Here is a 16,455-nt window from a genome sequence, read left to right as displayed (position 1 = left end):
ATCACTGACCTTCCTATATATTTATCTTTATTCCCTATTAATAACATTGGGATCACTGACCTTCCTATATATTTATCTTTATTCCCTATTAATAACATTGGGATCATATCACTGACCTTCCTATATATTTATCTTTATTCCCTATTAATAACATTGGGATCACTGACCTTCCTATATATTTATCTTTATTTCCTATTAATAACATTGGGATCATATCACTGACCTTCCTATATATTTATCTTTATTCCCTATTAATAACATTGGGATCACTGACCTTCCTATATATTTATCTTTATTCCCTATTAATAACATTGGGATCACTGACCTTCCTATATATTTATCTTTATTCCCTATTAATAACATTGGGATCACTGACCTTCCTATATATTTATCTTTATTCCCTATTAATAGCATTGGGATCATATCACTGACCTTCCTATATATTTATCTTTATTCCCTATTAATAGCATTGGGATCATATCACTGACCTTCCTATATATTTATCTTTATTCCCTATTAATAACATTGGGATCACTGACCTTCCTATATATTTATCTTTATTCCCTATCAATAACATTGGGATCAGCCATAATTTTTACCGGCCAGGCCAGTGCAATAGCGGCCAGGGGGCAACCCTAGTTACAGATCATTTACCCTGCAGCACACAGGCCGAGGGGTATGTGGGTTCTGTAGAGGTTGGGGCAATGTGGGTTTAGTTTGTCCCAAATGATTGTACCCCTCACTGGCAGTGCCAAGCAATTGGTCAAGAACAAAAGCACTAAATGACCCATTATAAAGGGAATTTATTGCCCCTCACTAAATATTTGCGTTTGGTTTTGATTTGGAAGTCAGAATTGCACCTGCATTGGTGCAACATTTGCCCCCAGTGTCCATGTAAGTTTGCACTGGCGGAATGGAGATTTGCACTGCCCTTTGCACCCGGGTGGTTGTTGATAAATGAGACCCCCAGTGCAATTAGCAGGGGCAGGTTTGGGAATTGAGAATAAAGATTCTGTTGCTCTGCAGCAATGCACTGGTTAAGCCTTTGGCTCCTGGGGTGGGGGGTAGTATTAAATAGATTGCAAGGGGGCGCTGATACTTCACACAAGTCAGACGGTCTAATTGCCTTTTTAATCATAGAACATTCTGGAGTCATCTTGTGTCTTTAACTGGCTCTTTCCTTTCACTGTCAGGGACCGCAGCCCGGGCAGATTTATGGCCGACCAATCAATGGCTCCTGTCCACTCAGTGATGGATTATGAGCAAATGGGGTGCGAGGCTGTGTCCGTCCTCTTACTCTGACATATTATGGCTACTGCACCAGCCACTTGGAACTGCCCATTGGGGCACCTAAAGGCCGTGTGGCCCCACACAGAACTCTTCCTTCCACTCCCAAATACCATATCCTCACATGAGCTTCTGCAGATGCCGAAATTGGGCTCCTCATAGGGAGCATTAGTTCTGATGGGGCTCCATGCAGGAGCTGAGGGAGCATTAGCTGTGATGGGGCCCCATGCAGGAAGGAGCATTAGTTCTGATTGGGCCCCATGTAGGAGTCGATGGAGCATTAGTTCTGATGGGGCCCCATGCAGGAGCCAAGGGAGCATTAGTTCTGATGGGGACACATGCAGGAGCCGAGGGAGCATTAGCTGTGATGGGGCCCTATGCAGGAGCCGAGGGGGCATTCATTGTGATGGGGCCCCATGCAGGATGGAGCATTAGGAGCCATGGGAGTATTAACTGTGATGGGGCCCCATGCAGGAGTCGAGGGGGCATTCGTTGTGATGGGGCCCCATGCAGGAAGGAGCAATAGTTCTGATGGGGCCCCATGCAGGAAGGATCATTAGCTATGATGTTGCCTCATGCAGGAGCCAAGTGAGCATTAGTTCTGATGGGGCCCCGTGTAGGAAGGAGCATTAGTTATGATGGGGCCTCATGCAGGAGCTGAGGGAGCATTTTCTAAATTTATGGCTTATTTATGAATGGGACAAAAGTGAGTGCAGTCCTCCATTGTTCCCTCACTACATATAACACAAGCGCTCTTCTCTGTTAATACACATGTTACATACTCATGGCGTGTTATTTTCCAGGTGCAGAATAAGAGCAGCCATGGGCACAACACTCGGGCAGCTTGCCCATAATGCCCACTCCATGCCCAGAGATCCCTGTGTCACAATCAGTTGGCTCCACTGCTATGGTTGCCACTTGCAAAAGGACCTGTACCCCTCATCATGGGCACGTACAGCAGCCACAGCCGGGGCCCCGGGCACAGCCATATTGATATGAAGGCAGAACGTTGGCTGGAGGGTTTCACAGGGTGACAAGGAGTCTTGTAGCTCGTCCCTGGTGGCCCAGCTGTTGTCTGAACAATTCCCTTTCCATTGTGCCGATACGTGGGGGGCCACATTATTGTTAATACAAACCTTTGCTTTATGGCACTCCCTGGCACTTGTTTGGGAGAAATAGCCAGAGAAGCGAGGAATACCCAGCTGTGTGCCCCCCGGCATCCCGAGAGCAGCTGCACTGCTTTTTATTGCACCCTCCCCATTCATTGCTCCTACAGTTTAATGATATGTGATGTTCCCCTCCCAAAATTAACCATGGAAATACAGGGATTGGCCCCTAGCAATGGGCACGGTCTGGGGCAAATAAATGTGGAATGTCCAGCCAGGCTCAGTCTCACGGGCATAAGGCACTGGGTATTGGTAGCTAAATTCTGTGGCATGATTATTGGGCTACCCTACCAACCAATCAAGGGCTTGGCTCCGCCTCCTGGGAGCAGACGTTGGTGGCAGAGTTGGCAGAAGGCCATTTAAATGATGAAGTGGGAGGAGCCTGTATCTGTTTTTGTATTTTTTCTTATTTGGTTCTATGTAGCTGAGAGGTAGTAGCTGAACTATAGCAGTGCAGTAATATTATTGGCCCCTCAGCACCCACTAAACTTCTGCACAAGATGCGACACAATGATTGGGAAAGTGTGTGTGTGGAACAGGAAAATGATAAATGGGGGGATAATGGGATTTCTGTCTGAGTTTAATAGCCAGTCCACTTCTGTATAAATATCATTATGGGATGTAATAACCTCATGAATAATCAATGTGCTGCCTGACCAGTACCCCCATATGTCATTAGCAAGGAGAGAGCAGCATGGAGGGGCCACAGGGGGATATTTCTGCTCCCAATAACCTGAGCGAGTTTATATATATATATTTATATATTCCATTCCTTTTATCAACTTAGTAGCTCTTCCCTGTACTTTCTCTATTTCATTACTGTCCCTTATATATTTATATATAGTGATCGTGTCCCCTTATATATTTATATATAGTGATCATATCCCCTTATATATTTATATATAGTGATCATATCCCCTTATATATTTATATATAGTGATCATATCCCCCTTATATATGTATATATAGTGATCATATCCCCCTTATATATTTATATATAGTGATCATATCCCCTTATATATTTATATATAGTGATCATATCCCCTTATATATTTATATATAGTGATCATATCCCCCTTATATATTTATATATAGTGATCATATCCCCTTATATATTTATATATAGTGATCATATCCCCTTATATATTTATATATAGTGATCGTGTCCCCTTATATATTTATATATAGTGATCGTGTCCCCTTATATATTTATATATAGTGATCATATCCCATTTATATATAGTGATCATATCCCCTTATATATTTATTTATAGTGATCATATCCCATTTATTTATAGTGATCATATCCCCTTATATATTTATATATAGTGATCATATCCCCCTTATATATTTATATATAGTGATCATATCCCCCTTATATATTTATATATAGTGATCATATCCCATTTATATATAGTGATCATATCCCCTTATATATTTATATATAGTGATCATATCTCCTTATATATTTATATATAGTGATCATATCCCCTTATATATTTATATATAGTGATCATATCTCCTTATATATTTATATATAGTGATCATATCTCCTTATATATTTATATATAGTGATCATATCTCCTTATATATTTATTTATAGTGATCATATCCCCTTACTTCTCCAGTGACATAGCGTGCTACAGATAAGTTTATTACCCATAAATTCCCCCGGTCATTATCTATCGGGGATTGTGTAAGTCAGGTGGCCATACGCTGACCAGTCCAGTCCAGTATATGAGAGATTGGTCAGTGGAATAGTTAGACAGTAAAGAGCAGCTGAGAGTGAATTTTATTAATCTTGATCATAGGACTAATAAAGAGGACGGGCACAGGGTTTTTTGTTATTTTCTGCACCAATGGGGCACCGATTGAATGAAGGGGAAGTGACCTATTTTATTTCAGCTAAAAATACTCTGTCAGGTCAGTACAGCTTCCCGAATTCTGCTGCTTCAATGCCCACTGCCGTCTGATTTGGCTCTGCACTCACTGATGTGGAAATCTCCCCGTGTTTAACTCCTTCTGGGGAATCCAGTGGCAGCGCACATATCCATTCATGCCACTAGAGTTGTTATTGGAACTGTTTGTATCGACCTTTCTGCTGCTGTTTTACTGCAACCAGAGGATATCAGGGATGCTGGGAGTTCTACTTTCAGAACAGCGTCAGGGTGTAGTGTTAGTGTCTCCATCTTGTCCAACTGTCTCCATTTAACCTTACTGCCTTCATCTTGTCCTACTTTCTCCATCTTACCCTACTGTCTCCATCTTACCCTACTGTCTCCATCTTGCCCTACTGTCTCCATCTTGCCCTACTGTCTCCATCTTGCCCTACTGTCTCCATCTTTCCCTACTGTCTCCATCTTGTCCTACTGTCTCTATCTTATCCAATTGTCTCCATCTTGTCCTACTGTCTCCACCTTGTCCTACTGTCTCCACCTTGTCCTACTGTCTCCACCTTGTCCTACTGTCTCCGTCTTGCCCTACTGTCTCCGTCTTGCCCTACTGTCTCCGTCTTGCCCTACTGTCTCCGTCTTGCCCTACTGTCTCCGTCTTGCCCTACTGTCTCTCTTGTCCTACTGTCTCTGTCTTGTCCTACTGTCTCTGTATTGTCCTACTGTCTCTGTCTTGTCCTACTGTCTACTTCTTGCTCTACTGTCTTCGTCTTGTCCTACTGTCTCCATCTTACTCTACCATCTTCATTGTGCTCTAATGTCTCCATCTTGCTCTACTGTCTCCATCTTGTTCTACTGTCTCTATCTTTCAATACTGTCTCCATCTTGCTCTGCTGTCTCCATCTTTCCCTGCTTTCCCCTCAGCCAATACGTGCCAGTATATTGCCACAAACTATCTGGTTAGAATATATAAAATGTATTACTCTGATACAGATTTTGGTTGGATGTTGTGACACTGGGTCCCAGTATGAGGCTGCTGATTGGTTGGTGTTAGACAAACTGTATAGAGGAAGGGAGAAGGGAGATGTAACCCATGAAGACGTTTTTGGGCATTTGCTTGTCTGTGTGCAGGTCCACGAGGTCCATTCTCTGTGTGTCACTCACAGAGTTTATGTGCCCAGTACTAGTGGCATCTCTCACCCCAGTGATCTTTCAGTGTGAGCTCCTGTGTCTAGAACTAACTGCACTGGATCAGTGTGTGCCCTCTGTGCTATGGCATATGCCAACATGCAGAGTCCAGTATCCCTGGCTCTCATCTGGTTGGGCCTTGACTAAGAATCTATTATTTGGACTCACAATGGATGCCGTGATGTTTCTGGGAAAACACATGTGATCTTATTGAGGGCACGTGCACTTACATCTGTGCCAAATAATACATAGATCATTTCCAACTGCCTGCACTCACTTCATCACTGACGCCATCTCTTATTGCCCCGGGGCAAACATTCTGCTGCAATTAATATCCCGCTTCATTTGCCCAAAACCTCTCATGTGAAAAACATTATTTTCTCTTCCATTAACAATCTGTCCATTTCCTTTATTTACTCACTCCATTTCCCCACACTCTATAGGAAGATACTCCATCCCCCCTGCCCCACACTCTATAGGGAGATACTCCATTCCCCCTGCCCCACACTCTATAGGAATATACTCCATTCCCCTGCCCCACACTCTATAGGAATATACTCCATTCCCCCTGCCCACACTCTATAGGAAGATACTCCACCCCTGCCCCAACTTATAGGATACTCCATCCCTGCCCCCCTCTACTCCACTCTATAGGAATATACTCCCCCCCCTGCCCCACCTCTATAGGAATATACTCATCCCCTCCCACACTTCTTAGGAAGATACTCATCCCCCCTGCCCACACTCTGGAGATACTCCATACACTATAGGAAGATACTCATCCCCAAGCCCCACACTCTATAGGAATATCCATTCCCTGCCCCACACTCTCTCCATCCATGCCCACATCTTAGGAAGCCCCCACCTACTCCAGAAGATACTCGGAAGATACTCCATTCCCCCTGCCCACTCTATAGGAAGATACATATAGGAAGATACTCCATTCCATGCCCCACTATAGGAAGATTCTCCTTCCCCTGATCCCCCCTCTATAGGAAGACACTCTACTCATTCCTTGCCCCACACTCTATAGGAGCCATCCTCCATTACCCCCTGCCCCACACCTTATAGGCTTATACTCATTGCCACACTCTATAGGAATATACTCCACCCCCTGCCCACACTCTATAGGAAGATACTCTATCCCCTGCCCCACCTTATAGGATATACTCCATCCCCCCTGCCCCACATCTCTTAGGAATATACCCATTCCCCCTGCCCCACACTCTATAGGAATATACTCCATTGCCCCCACACTCTATAGGAATATACTCCACCCGCCCCTGCCCCACACTCTATAGGAAGATACTCTATTCCCCCTGCCCCACACTCTATAGGAATATACTCCATCCCCCCTGCCCCACACTCTATAGAAGATACTCTATTCCCTGCCCCACACTCTATAGGAATATACTCCATCCCCCCTGCCCCACACTCTATAGGAAGATACTCCATTCCCCCTGCCCCACACTCTATAGGAATATACTCCATTCCCCCTGCCCCACACTCTATAGAATATACTCCATTGCCCACACTCTATAGGAATATACTCCACCCCCCCCTGCCCCACACTCTATAGGAAGATACTCTATTCCCCCTGCCCCACACTCTATAGGAATATACTCCATCCCCCCTGCCCCACACTCTATAGGAAGATACTCTATTCCCCCTGCCCCACACTCTATAGGAACATACTCCATCCCCCCTGCCCCACACTCTATAGGAAGATACTCTATTCCCCCTGCCCCACACTCTATAGGAATATACTCCATCCCCCCTGCCCCACACTCTATAGGAATATACTCCATTCCCCTGCCCCACACTCTATAGGAAGATACTCCATTCCCCCTGCCCCACACTCTTTAGGAAGATACTCCATTCCCCTGCCCCACACTCTATAGGAAGATACTCCATTCCCCCTGCCCCACACTCTATAGGAAGATACTCCATTCCCCCTGCCCCACACTCTATAGGAAGATACTCCATTCCCCCTGCCCCACACTCTATAGGAAGATACTCCATTCCCCCTGCCCCACACTCTATAGGAAGATACTCCATTCCCCCTGCCCCCCACTCTATAGGAAGATACTCCATTCCCCCTGCCCCACACTCTATAGTAAGATACTCCATCCCCCCTGCCCCACACTCTATAGGAAGATACTCCATTCCCCTGCCCCACACTCTATAGGAAGATACTCCATTCCCCTGCCCCACACTCTATAGGAAGATACTCCATCCCCCTGCCCCACACTCTATAGGAAGATACTCCATCCCCCCGGCCCCACACTCTATAGGAAGATACTCCATTCCCCCTGCCCCCACACTCTATAGGAAGATACTCCATTCCCCTGGCCCCACACTCTATAGGAAGATACTCCATTCCCCCTGCCCCACACTCTATAGGAAGATACTCCATTCCCCCCTGCCCCACACTCTATAGGAAGATACTCCATCCCCCTGCCCCACACTCTATAGGAAGATACTCCATCCCCCTGCCCCCACACTCTATAGGGAAGATACTCCATTCCCCCCTGCCCCACACTCTATAGGAAGATACTCCATTCCTCCTGCCCCACACTCTATAGGAGATACCCATTCCCCCATGCCCACACTTCTATAGTGATAGATACTCCATTCCCCTGCCCCCACTCTATAGGTATTGAGATACTCCATTCCCCCTGCCCCACACTCTATAGGAAGATACTCCATTCCTCCTGGCCCCACACTCTATAGGAAGATACTCCATCCCCTGCCCCACACTCTATAGGAAGAGTCCTCCTGCCAACTCTATAGGAAGATACTCCCTCCCTGCCCCACACTCTATAGGAAGATACTCATTCCCTGCCCACACTCTATAGGAAGATACTCCATTCCCCTGCCCACACTCTATAGGAAGATACTCCATTCCCCTGCCCACTCTATAGCTCCATTCCCCTGCCCCACACTCTATAGGAAGATACTCCATTCCCCTGCCCCACACTCTTAGGAATAGGAGCCCCCTGCCCCATCTATAGGAAGATACTCCATTCCCCCTGCCCCACACTCTATAGGAAGATACTCCATTCCCCCCTGCCCCACACACTATATGTAGGTGCAGACTACAGACACCTTCCCATTGTGTCATACCTACAGTCACATTATTCTGATCAGATCATTTCTCACTAAGGCTTTTGGTTCCTGCTGTGTCATTTCTCCATTTCAGCCCCATATTGTCTCTATCCCAGAAGTCCCGTCGGCCGTCAATCCTCTGGTCATAAATAGCGAAGCATTTGGAACGGGAGGCTGTTTGTACCCGGAGCTCTGGGGAATAAATGTGCTTGTGCAGATAAGAGCCTGTCAGCATTTACTTTGGGCACTTTGGCCTCGATTAAATGAAGTGCCCAGTGATTGGATCAGCAATAAGTTTTCTGTGCTCAGTGGGGTTCTGTATAAGTCTCATCAGCTCCGACCCGTCGGCCTTGCACTACCAAGCAATCATTTTGCCATTTCATTACGGTGGGGGGGGGGGCTTCTGTAAGCATGGCATTCCCTAACATAAACCAGACCCTTCCCTCTGCACGAAGCCTGGAATCAGGACTCTCAAGATCATTCCGGGCTGGGTTAGAAAGACAGGGGAGGGAGCTGTTTGCGGAACAATAAAGGACCAATTATCATATTGTGTTTACTGTGCTTTAACCTCTTCCTGCTGATGACAATAAGGGCTCTGACATGGATGGAGGGCTTCATTCTAAAGCTACTGCTAATAAAATTCGGGAACATCAGGTTTAGAGATGATTTCTGTCTGACACTGATGGCAAGTGGTACTACAACCCACCACTTTTTCCCATAGGCCTTCAACAGAACAGCGCCGCCTTCTGATCTGTGCTTCATACAGGGCACTGGTGTATGATTCAGTTCTGTCAGTCTTGCCCATATTCTAACTCAGGATATCAGGGATATGTTTCTGCCCCGTACAATGTCCCAGTGGTTGGCACTGATAGGGTGAGAGTGATGCCATTGCAGTCATGCGTCTGTCCCTGTCTTTCAGGTGGACTGTTATATTCCTGGGGCTGGAATGAGCACGGAATGTGTGGAAATGGCTCAGAAACCAACGTGCCTGTCCCAACATTGGTCGGCATCCCTCCTACTGCCCGCGTGGACCTGATTGGCTGTGGAGCTGGACACTCCATGGCTCTTTGTATAAACCCAGGTTAGAATGCATGAAGCTGCCTGTAATACTGACTTGCTGACAACTCCCAGCATAGGCACGGAATCCGCATGCACAAACAGTGCAAAGATGCACAAGAGTATCACAAGAGATGTACCATGTGCAGACGGGCTGCTTGTTCATCACATGTAATCTAGAAATAAATTCTCATATGAACCCACACTGCTTTATGATCTCCTCGAATGTAATGGAGGCAAGACTAACAGTAATACACTCTTTGTGAGTACTGGGACCAGGTAAGTGGGCCATACTGTAACTCAGGGCTGTCCATACCAGCCTCAAGTGGCCCTACGAGAGATTATTATGGTTCTCAGCCTGCTGTAGTGCTTCTCTACCTTATTCTATGCCCTCAAGCATGCAGTGTGCTGACTTACTGGCCATTGTATGGAATCAAAATCCTGTGGCACCCTATCAGCCCTGCTGTAGCACCCTATCAGGTAAAGCTAATGATTAGTCTTGTACAAGGAATACTCACTGTGCTTATTTTCTGCTCAACCTGATGATTCCCCAAAATGTGCCTTAATACATGGGGTAAGCCCCTTGCAGTATAGGAAGGGTCCAACTGTTGGACCCCATTGGTTGGATATTACAGACCGGTGCTTCTGAACTGGGCCAACATGGTTGGTAAAAGAGGACAATTACCTTTATGCTGCAAAAGATCTGGGTGAGCTGAATTTGGGGTGAGGGTTCTGTTGGACCTGGGGAATACAAGTAGAATCCTGCAGCTTTTGGTTTTCATTCCGTGACTGTACACATGACTGGCTCTTTCTGCTGATTATTCTACAGCAGGACACCGCTAGAGTGTGTGCTCTGTAGCACAGTTCCTCCTACTTATGTGTCTCTCCCCAACCTTTGTCACTGTTGCCTTGTACTTCTTGGGCAAAACTGCTCTTTATTCCTATGTGTAATTACCGTTCTGTCTGTCTGTCTGCCTGTATGTGTGTCTCTCCACCCAGTCAGTCTGTAACAGTGGTAGTAGTTTAACCCCTACACATTCTTTGCACAGACGGGGAGCCCTAACATTCAGGTAGGCACTGGAGTCTTTTATTCTCTAGTGTTGTAGAGAGTTGTGAATAGCATTTGCCTATGTTAATCTCACTGCTTAAGATCTAAATCCAGACCCTTTCATTTCTGATGTTACTGGTTCTTTAAGATATTCTATTAAATCAACATTAATCTGATAATGGCCTGAATGCAAGAAATGGAGTGAAAGAAATAGAGCCGCCTCACTGTGATACACATTTCTTGAGATTCAGATTTCTAACTTGATGGAGCAGGAGCCATTAACCCATGAATGCCTCTCTCCATCCCAACACCTGAGGAAATAAGAATGCTGTGGAACCAACAATGGTACATTTCTTCCCAGGACCTATAAAAATTAAGAACTCTACTCTCCATTCCAACACTTGAGGAGCAGATAATGCTGTAGAACCAAGAATGCTAGCCTTCTTCCCATGACCTATAAGAATTAAGAACTCTACTCTCCATTCACACTTGAGGAACTGAGAATGTTGCGGAACTAAGAATGCTAGCCTTCTTCCCATGACATACAGGAATTAAGAATTCTACTCTCCAATGCAACGCTTGAGGAACTGATAATGCTGTAGAACGAAGAATACTAACCTTCTTCCCATGACCTATAAGAATTAAGAATTCTACTCTCCATTCCATCACCCGAGGAACCGAGAGTGCTGTAGAACCAAGAATGCTAACTTTGCCAGGACCTATAGGAATTAAGAACTCTACAGTCATCACCAGAGGAACTGAGAATGCAGTAGAACCAAGAATGCTAACTTTGCCAGGACCTATAGGAATTAAGAACTCTACAGTCATCACCAGAGGAACTGAGAATGGTGTAGAACCAAGAATGATAAACTTCTTCCCATGAAGGAATTAAGAAAACTACTCTTCGTCCCAACATTCTTGCTGAGAATGCTGTGAAACCAAGAATGTTTCCATGTCCCAGTTGAATTAGAAATGTACTTTCCATTCCATCAACTGAGAATGTTGTGGTAACAACGGTCAGCTAATCTTCTTCTCATGATCTAAAGGAATAAAGAATGCCACTCTCCATTCTAAAACCCAAGGAACTGCTCTTTCTTGAGTAACACAGGTAAGAGAGAATGGTACCACCTCCTGCATGATTAGACATTGACTCTCTTTGTTGATGGTTTTTTTATCTCTGTAGAGAAGAATGACCGGACAGTGAGGTTATATCGTATAGATTAAGGTATATTTCATTAAGTGGTTTGTTCCTTTTTCATGTAAGTGTCATTAAGGGCTTGTGACACTTCATCAACCCAGTGTGAGTGAAGCTTTGAGAGCCATCAGACATGCAGCAGAAGCCTCCCAGGCATGCATCATGCTGCCTGTCCAGCCGCACTTCTGTATTTGTAGTCACACTGGGGACTTACCTTTCTGGGTGTGCCAGTGACGGAGTAGGGACAGCTCCTGTCTATTCAGGAGATATATAACAGAAAATATTCTCTTTTTTTAATCAGAAGATGTTCAGTTGAAGCTCTATGTATGCATACAGCAGGCAGTAAAACCATGATAGAAAATTTATTTCATGCTAGATTGTGTTTGCATAACATTCTGCATGCATCTTTGCTCGAGGAAGGTTCAGTTGCATACAATACTGTCCTTGGTTCTCAGACTTTTGCTGAATTGTGTTCTTCACAAGTCCCAGCATTAAACGTAACATATTTTCTTATGTTTAGATTCATAATGATCATTTTAATAAGAACAATCTTTTAAGAAGAATATTCATATTAGATTTTTTTTTATACACACCGATAATATACAATAGAGCCTTAACTGCAAAATAAACCTAGCTCCTCCATTTCTATTGGGAGTCTAGGTCCCTGGTTTCACAAGCATGCCAACAGAGACGTTAAATAAATGTGCCCAGCGGGACAATCATTGTTGGTGTGGATCTATCGATGATGTACTGTATGTAGGGGTGGTCAATATGACCGATGGCTGCCGATTGCACGTATCTTATGAACTATTGGTCTGTGTAGAAAATAAGCGATCCAGAGCAAATCATTATACAGTTTCTAATGTTTTACATTTCTGCTACATAAGGTATGTAAAATTAAAGAGCTTTAAATGAAAATATATGCCTTTTTGGGAATGTACAATCCCAGTTTGTTTCATCTTATTTTACATCATGCAATCCATGCGAGACAGAAATGTAGAAAACTATTCTCTTAGTTTGTTCCGTTTGGCCGTAGAAAAGCCTGCATCTCCATACTGAACAAGCATGGCCTCAGCTCCTGCAGCACTGTCCGTCTATCCTGCGCAGTAGTAGTACTTGCTGGCCTCTGCTCCTTCCACCAAGGTGAGTAGCAGCCTTTCCTGCCACGCCAGCATCCCCAAGCACTGACTGCCTCTGCTTGCATATATTTAGCAATGACAGGACGCTCTTTGCAAAAACTTCCCTGTAAACGGAACACAACGGAAACTTAGCATCTTCCACGTGCGCTCACATCAAGCTTTTAAAGAAAGAAGACAGAGGAGAAGCAGTACATGCAGAGGCGTCCAATGGAGTTATTTTCCCCATGCAGTCAGCCAGAGCTGAGAGCTCATTGCATCTGAATATTGCTTTCTAATGTATTAGGTGCCCATGCAACAATTCATCCTACTGTGTTTGTTGCAGACTCTCGCAGGGTTCCTATGGCTCATAAATAATCCTGAGAAATAGCGAATCTTCAGTCGTTTCCGATTTTTCCAGCAGCCAGCGGATCCATTAACAGCCAGGTTAACACTCTACTAGTATGAGCATTTGCCACTTGAATAGATATGATTAGATACATTCACCCTTCTTCCTATACTGTAAATCAGTATCATGCAGTGTATGGCCCACCAATAACCTATATATGTATAATGCCCACTTATGGTTATTATCTGTCACTAGTCAATACTTTTGTACCCCAGTTATAAGCCGTGCCCATGACGGATATCATGGGACAAGACATCATGGATGAGGCTGAGTAATCATTTAGATACTGATCCATGCTAGGAGATGGATGGGTTGATGGACCAAGGACCTCTTAACAAGATAATGAGAATTAAAGTCCCAGAAGAAAGTTCATGGCAACGGTTTGTTGGCTACTCTTTTACAGCATTCTATCCTTTGGAATATGGAATGCAAAGTACAGCAGTGAATCGAAAACAGAATGTACTAAGGAATAAAGTCACTCGAGCAGCGGGGTTTCCATGCACGGTCATGCTGAGAGTCGTATCACTTGGCAACATTATCCACCGGGCCATCTATGCACAACTATGGAGAAATTAAAAGAACTTTTACTCCACGGAGCATCATAACCATGAATTATGCAATACACTTGCAACCAGCTTTATTACTGGACTTTGCGTGGGGGTTTTGTATTGTGGACAGGTGCAAGAGTTGTTTAGAGTAATATTGCTGGCAATATGTGAACACAGAGAGGAGGAGCGTGTAAATCTCCAAGTAGTGCACCCATCTATACCGATTGCATGGCCTCCCTTGGTTTGCACTTGATTCACTGGATTCCTCCCCCCACACAATAAAATCTTTGCAGGACAGAGGGTGGCTTTGGGATTCTTTAGGGAATCTTCTACAAATCCCAGGACTAAATGGAATCTTGGGTTTACTTTATTACTAAACACTAGACCCTGTTCAGCTGGATATGTAGAGAACAGACGAATCTGCACATTAAAGGGAGATTTGAATGTTCCTAAATAATCTAGTGGAACAGAAGATCCAAAATGCTCTTGTAATGGCTCAAACAGGGTCATATTGGAACCCCGATAAATCTGTAACCCAAGCTTTTGCCCAGGTGCATCTACAGTGCAACATCCAAGTCTATCTCTGAGGGGTTTGGGGTATAGATCCAGATCTTTTTTACTGAAAGATTCAGACCTGTTCACAGGGAAAAGCCAAGAACGGGATCTGATGCTAATGAAACAGATACTTATTTACTGGAATCTTTGCAGCAGAAATGTATTCAGGGCGCAACACAGAAAACAGATATATGTCTAGTAATGGAGTTCCAGATTCAACTTTAGTGAAACACACATTCATCCCTAGTGAAACAGAGAGATCCAGATTCATCTCTAGTGACAAATAGAGATCCAGATTCATCTCTAGTGACACATAGAGATCCAGATTCACCTCTAGCGAATCACAGAGATCCAGATTCATCTCTAGTGACACATAGAGATCCAGATTCATCTCTAATGAATCACAGAGATCCAGATTCACCTCTAGTGACACATAGCGATCCAGATTCACCTCTAGCGAATCACAGAGATCCAGATTCATCTCTAGTGACACATAGCGATCCAGATTCACCTCTAGCGAATCACAGAGATCCAGATTCATCTCTAGTGAAACATAGAGATCCAGATTCATTCTAGAGTGACACATAGAGATCCAGCTTAATCTTTAGTGACTCACAGAGATCCAGATTCATCTCTAGTGAAACATAGAGATCCAGATTCATTCTAGAGTGACACATAGAGATCCAGCTTAATCTTTAGTGACTCACAGAGATCCAGATTCATCTCTAGTGAAACATAGAGATCCAGATTCATTCTAGAGTGACACATAGAGATCCAGCTTAATCTTTAGTGACTCACAGAGATCCAGATTCATCTCTAGTGAAGCCCAGAAGCCCAGAGATTCAGACTGAGCCAGAGCTCTGACCTGCCAGTGCCAGGGATACATAAGATGGGATGAATGTAGCATCTCCTAGTTTTTTTATGTTCCATGCACATTGTACTGGACTTATTCTTCCTGTTGCCATAGTGATACAACCCATTAGCTTGCGCGGAACGAGAGAGCATGCAGCTATATTGTTGCTTGCAGACATGCATATAATTGCAGCTCAGAAAGTTTACACAGTAACAGACAATGGAATTAAGTACAGACAATAACAATGTTTGGAACAGACATCTGATGGGCCACAAAAAGTGCTAACATTTACCGAGTGGGTTCCTTTTCCTCTGCTCCGAGATTGCTTCTTGGATCAATTACAGTATGAGACACAATTCATACCTCCATAAAGAGAAGCCTCATAATGAATTGAACAGCCAAGAGCAAGCCCCCAAGTTATTAACGTCTTGTTTAATCACCTACGTGCAGTAAAATAAGGATATGGAAATGATTCGCCTGCTCTGATTGTATCCAGTACATAGAAATATCTACTGACTGCACCAAAGCTCAAAAGAGAATAGGTTGCCGAACTGCCAAATGCCTGGCTTGTTTGTTTGTGAACATTAGCTAGGGAAAATACTGGGGTAACTCAATGCATATGTCTTGTCTCCTGATCAGGAGGGATTACATTCAGTGCAATCAACTGGCATTAGACTAGGTCGAAATATCCCAGTTACAAATAAGATATAGGTGGTGATGGTATTGGCAAATAGCTGGAGGACCATATTGTCCTCACACACTGCCCTAAATCAGTGCCCTCGTTGGCTTCTTGTGCCATTCTGGTGAGACCCAAGTGGATTCCATTCTACACTTGCATGGCACCAGCCTCTTTTATATCATGGAAAAATGGAAAAAACACAATGTTGTGGAGGCAGGCAAGCCCAAGAGGATAGGGACCACATTTACAGTATAGTCTGCCCCTTGTATTTAAGCTACATTTGTACCATGGGGGCTCCTGTGGTATTTAAGGTTTTTGACTCCTCAAACCTGAGCCTTTTGTGGAGCCAATGCAAA

At 44.3% G+C, this 16,455-nt stretch overlaps 2 protein-coding genes across 8 annotated transcripts in view; one reads left to right on the top strand and one right to left on the bottom strand.

The window, feature by feature from the left end:
* The window catches only part of sergef.L (secretion regulating guanine nucleotide exchange factor L homeolog), a 56,773-nt gene that overhangs the window by 23,208 nt on the left and 17,110 nt on the right, over positions 1-16,455 (top strand). For 2 of the 3 annotated variants that reach the window (XM_041589387.1, XM_041589386.1), the window contains one exon: positions 9,561-9,722. In XM_041589387.1, the coding sequence (XP_041445321.1) occupies positions 9,561-9,722 (162 nt within the window). 3 annotated transcript variants of the gene reach the window in all.
* Positions 12,287-16,455, bottom strand: part of LOC108713698 (potassium voltage-gated channel subfamily C member 1) — a 36,286-nt gene continuing 32,117 nt past the window's right edge. For 2 of the 5 annotated variants that reach the window (XM_041589633.1, XM_041589635.1), the window contains one exon: positions 12,287-14,025. In XM_041589633.1, coding sequence (XP_041445567.1) covers positions 14,000-14,025 — 26 coding nt within the window. In that variant the 3' untranslated portion in view covers positions 12,287-13,999. The remainder of the gene's footprint in view (positions 14,026-16,455) is intronic. The other 3 variants (XM_041589634.1, XM_041589636.1, XM_018257207.2) reach the window with 2 other exon arrangements.

The sequence above is a fragment of the Xenopus laevis genome, chromosome 4L (assembly GCF_017654675.1).
Source record: "Xenopus laevis strain J_2021 chromosome 4L, Xenopus_laevis_v10.1, whole genome shotgun sequence".
Classification (NCBI taxonomy): domain Eukaryota; kingdom Metazoa; phylum Chordata; class Amphibia; order Anura; family Pipidae; genus Xenopus; species Xenopus laevis.
The sequence above is the reverse complement of the archived record's forward strand: the minus strand, read 5'-3'. Positions and strand labels throughout refer to the sequence as shown.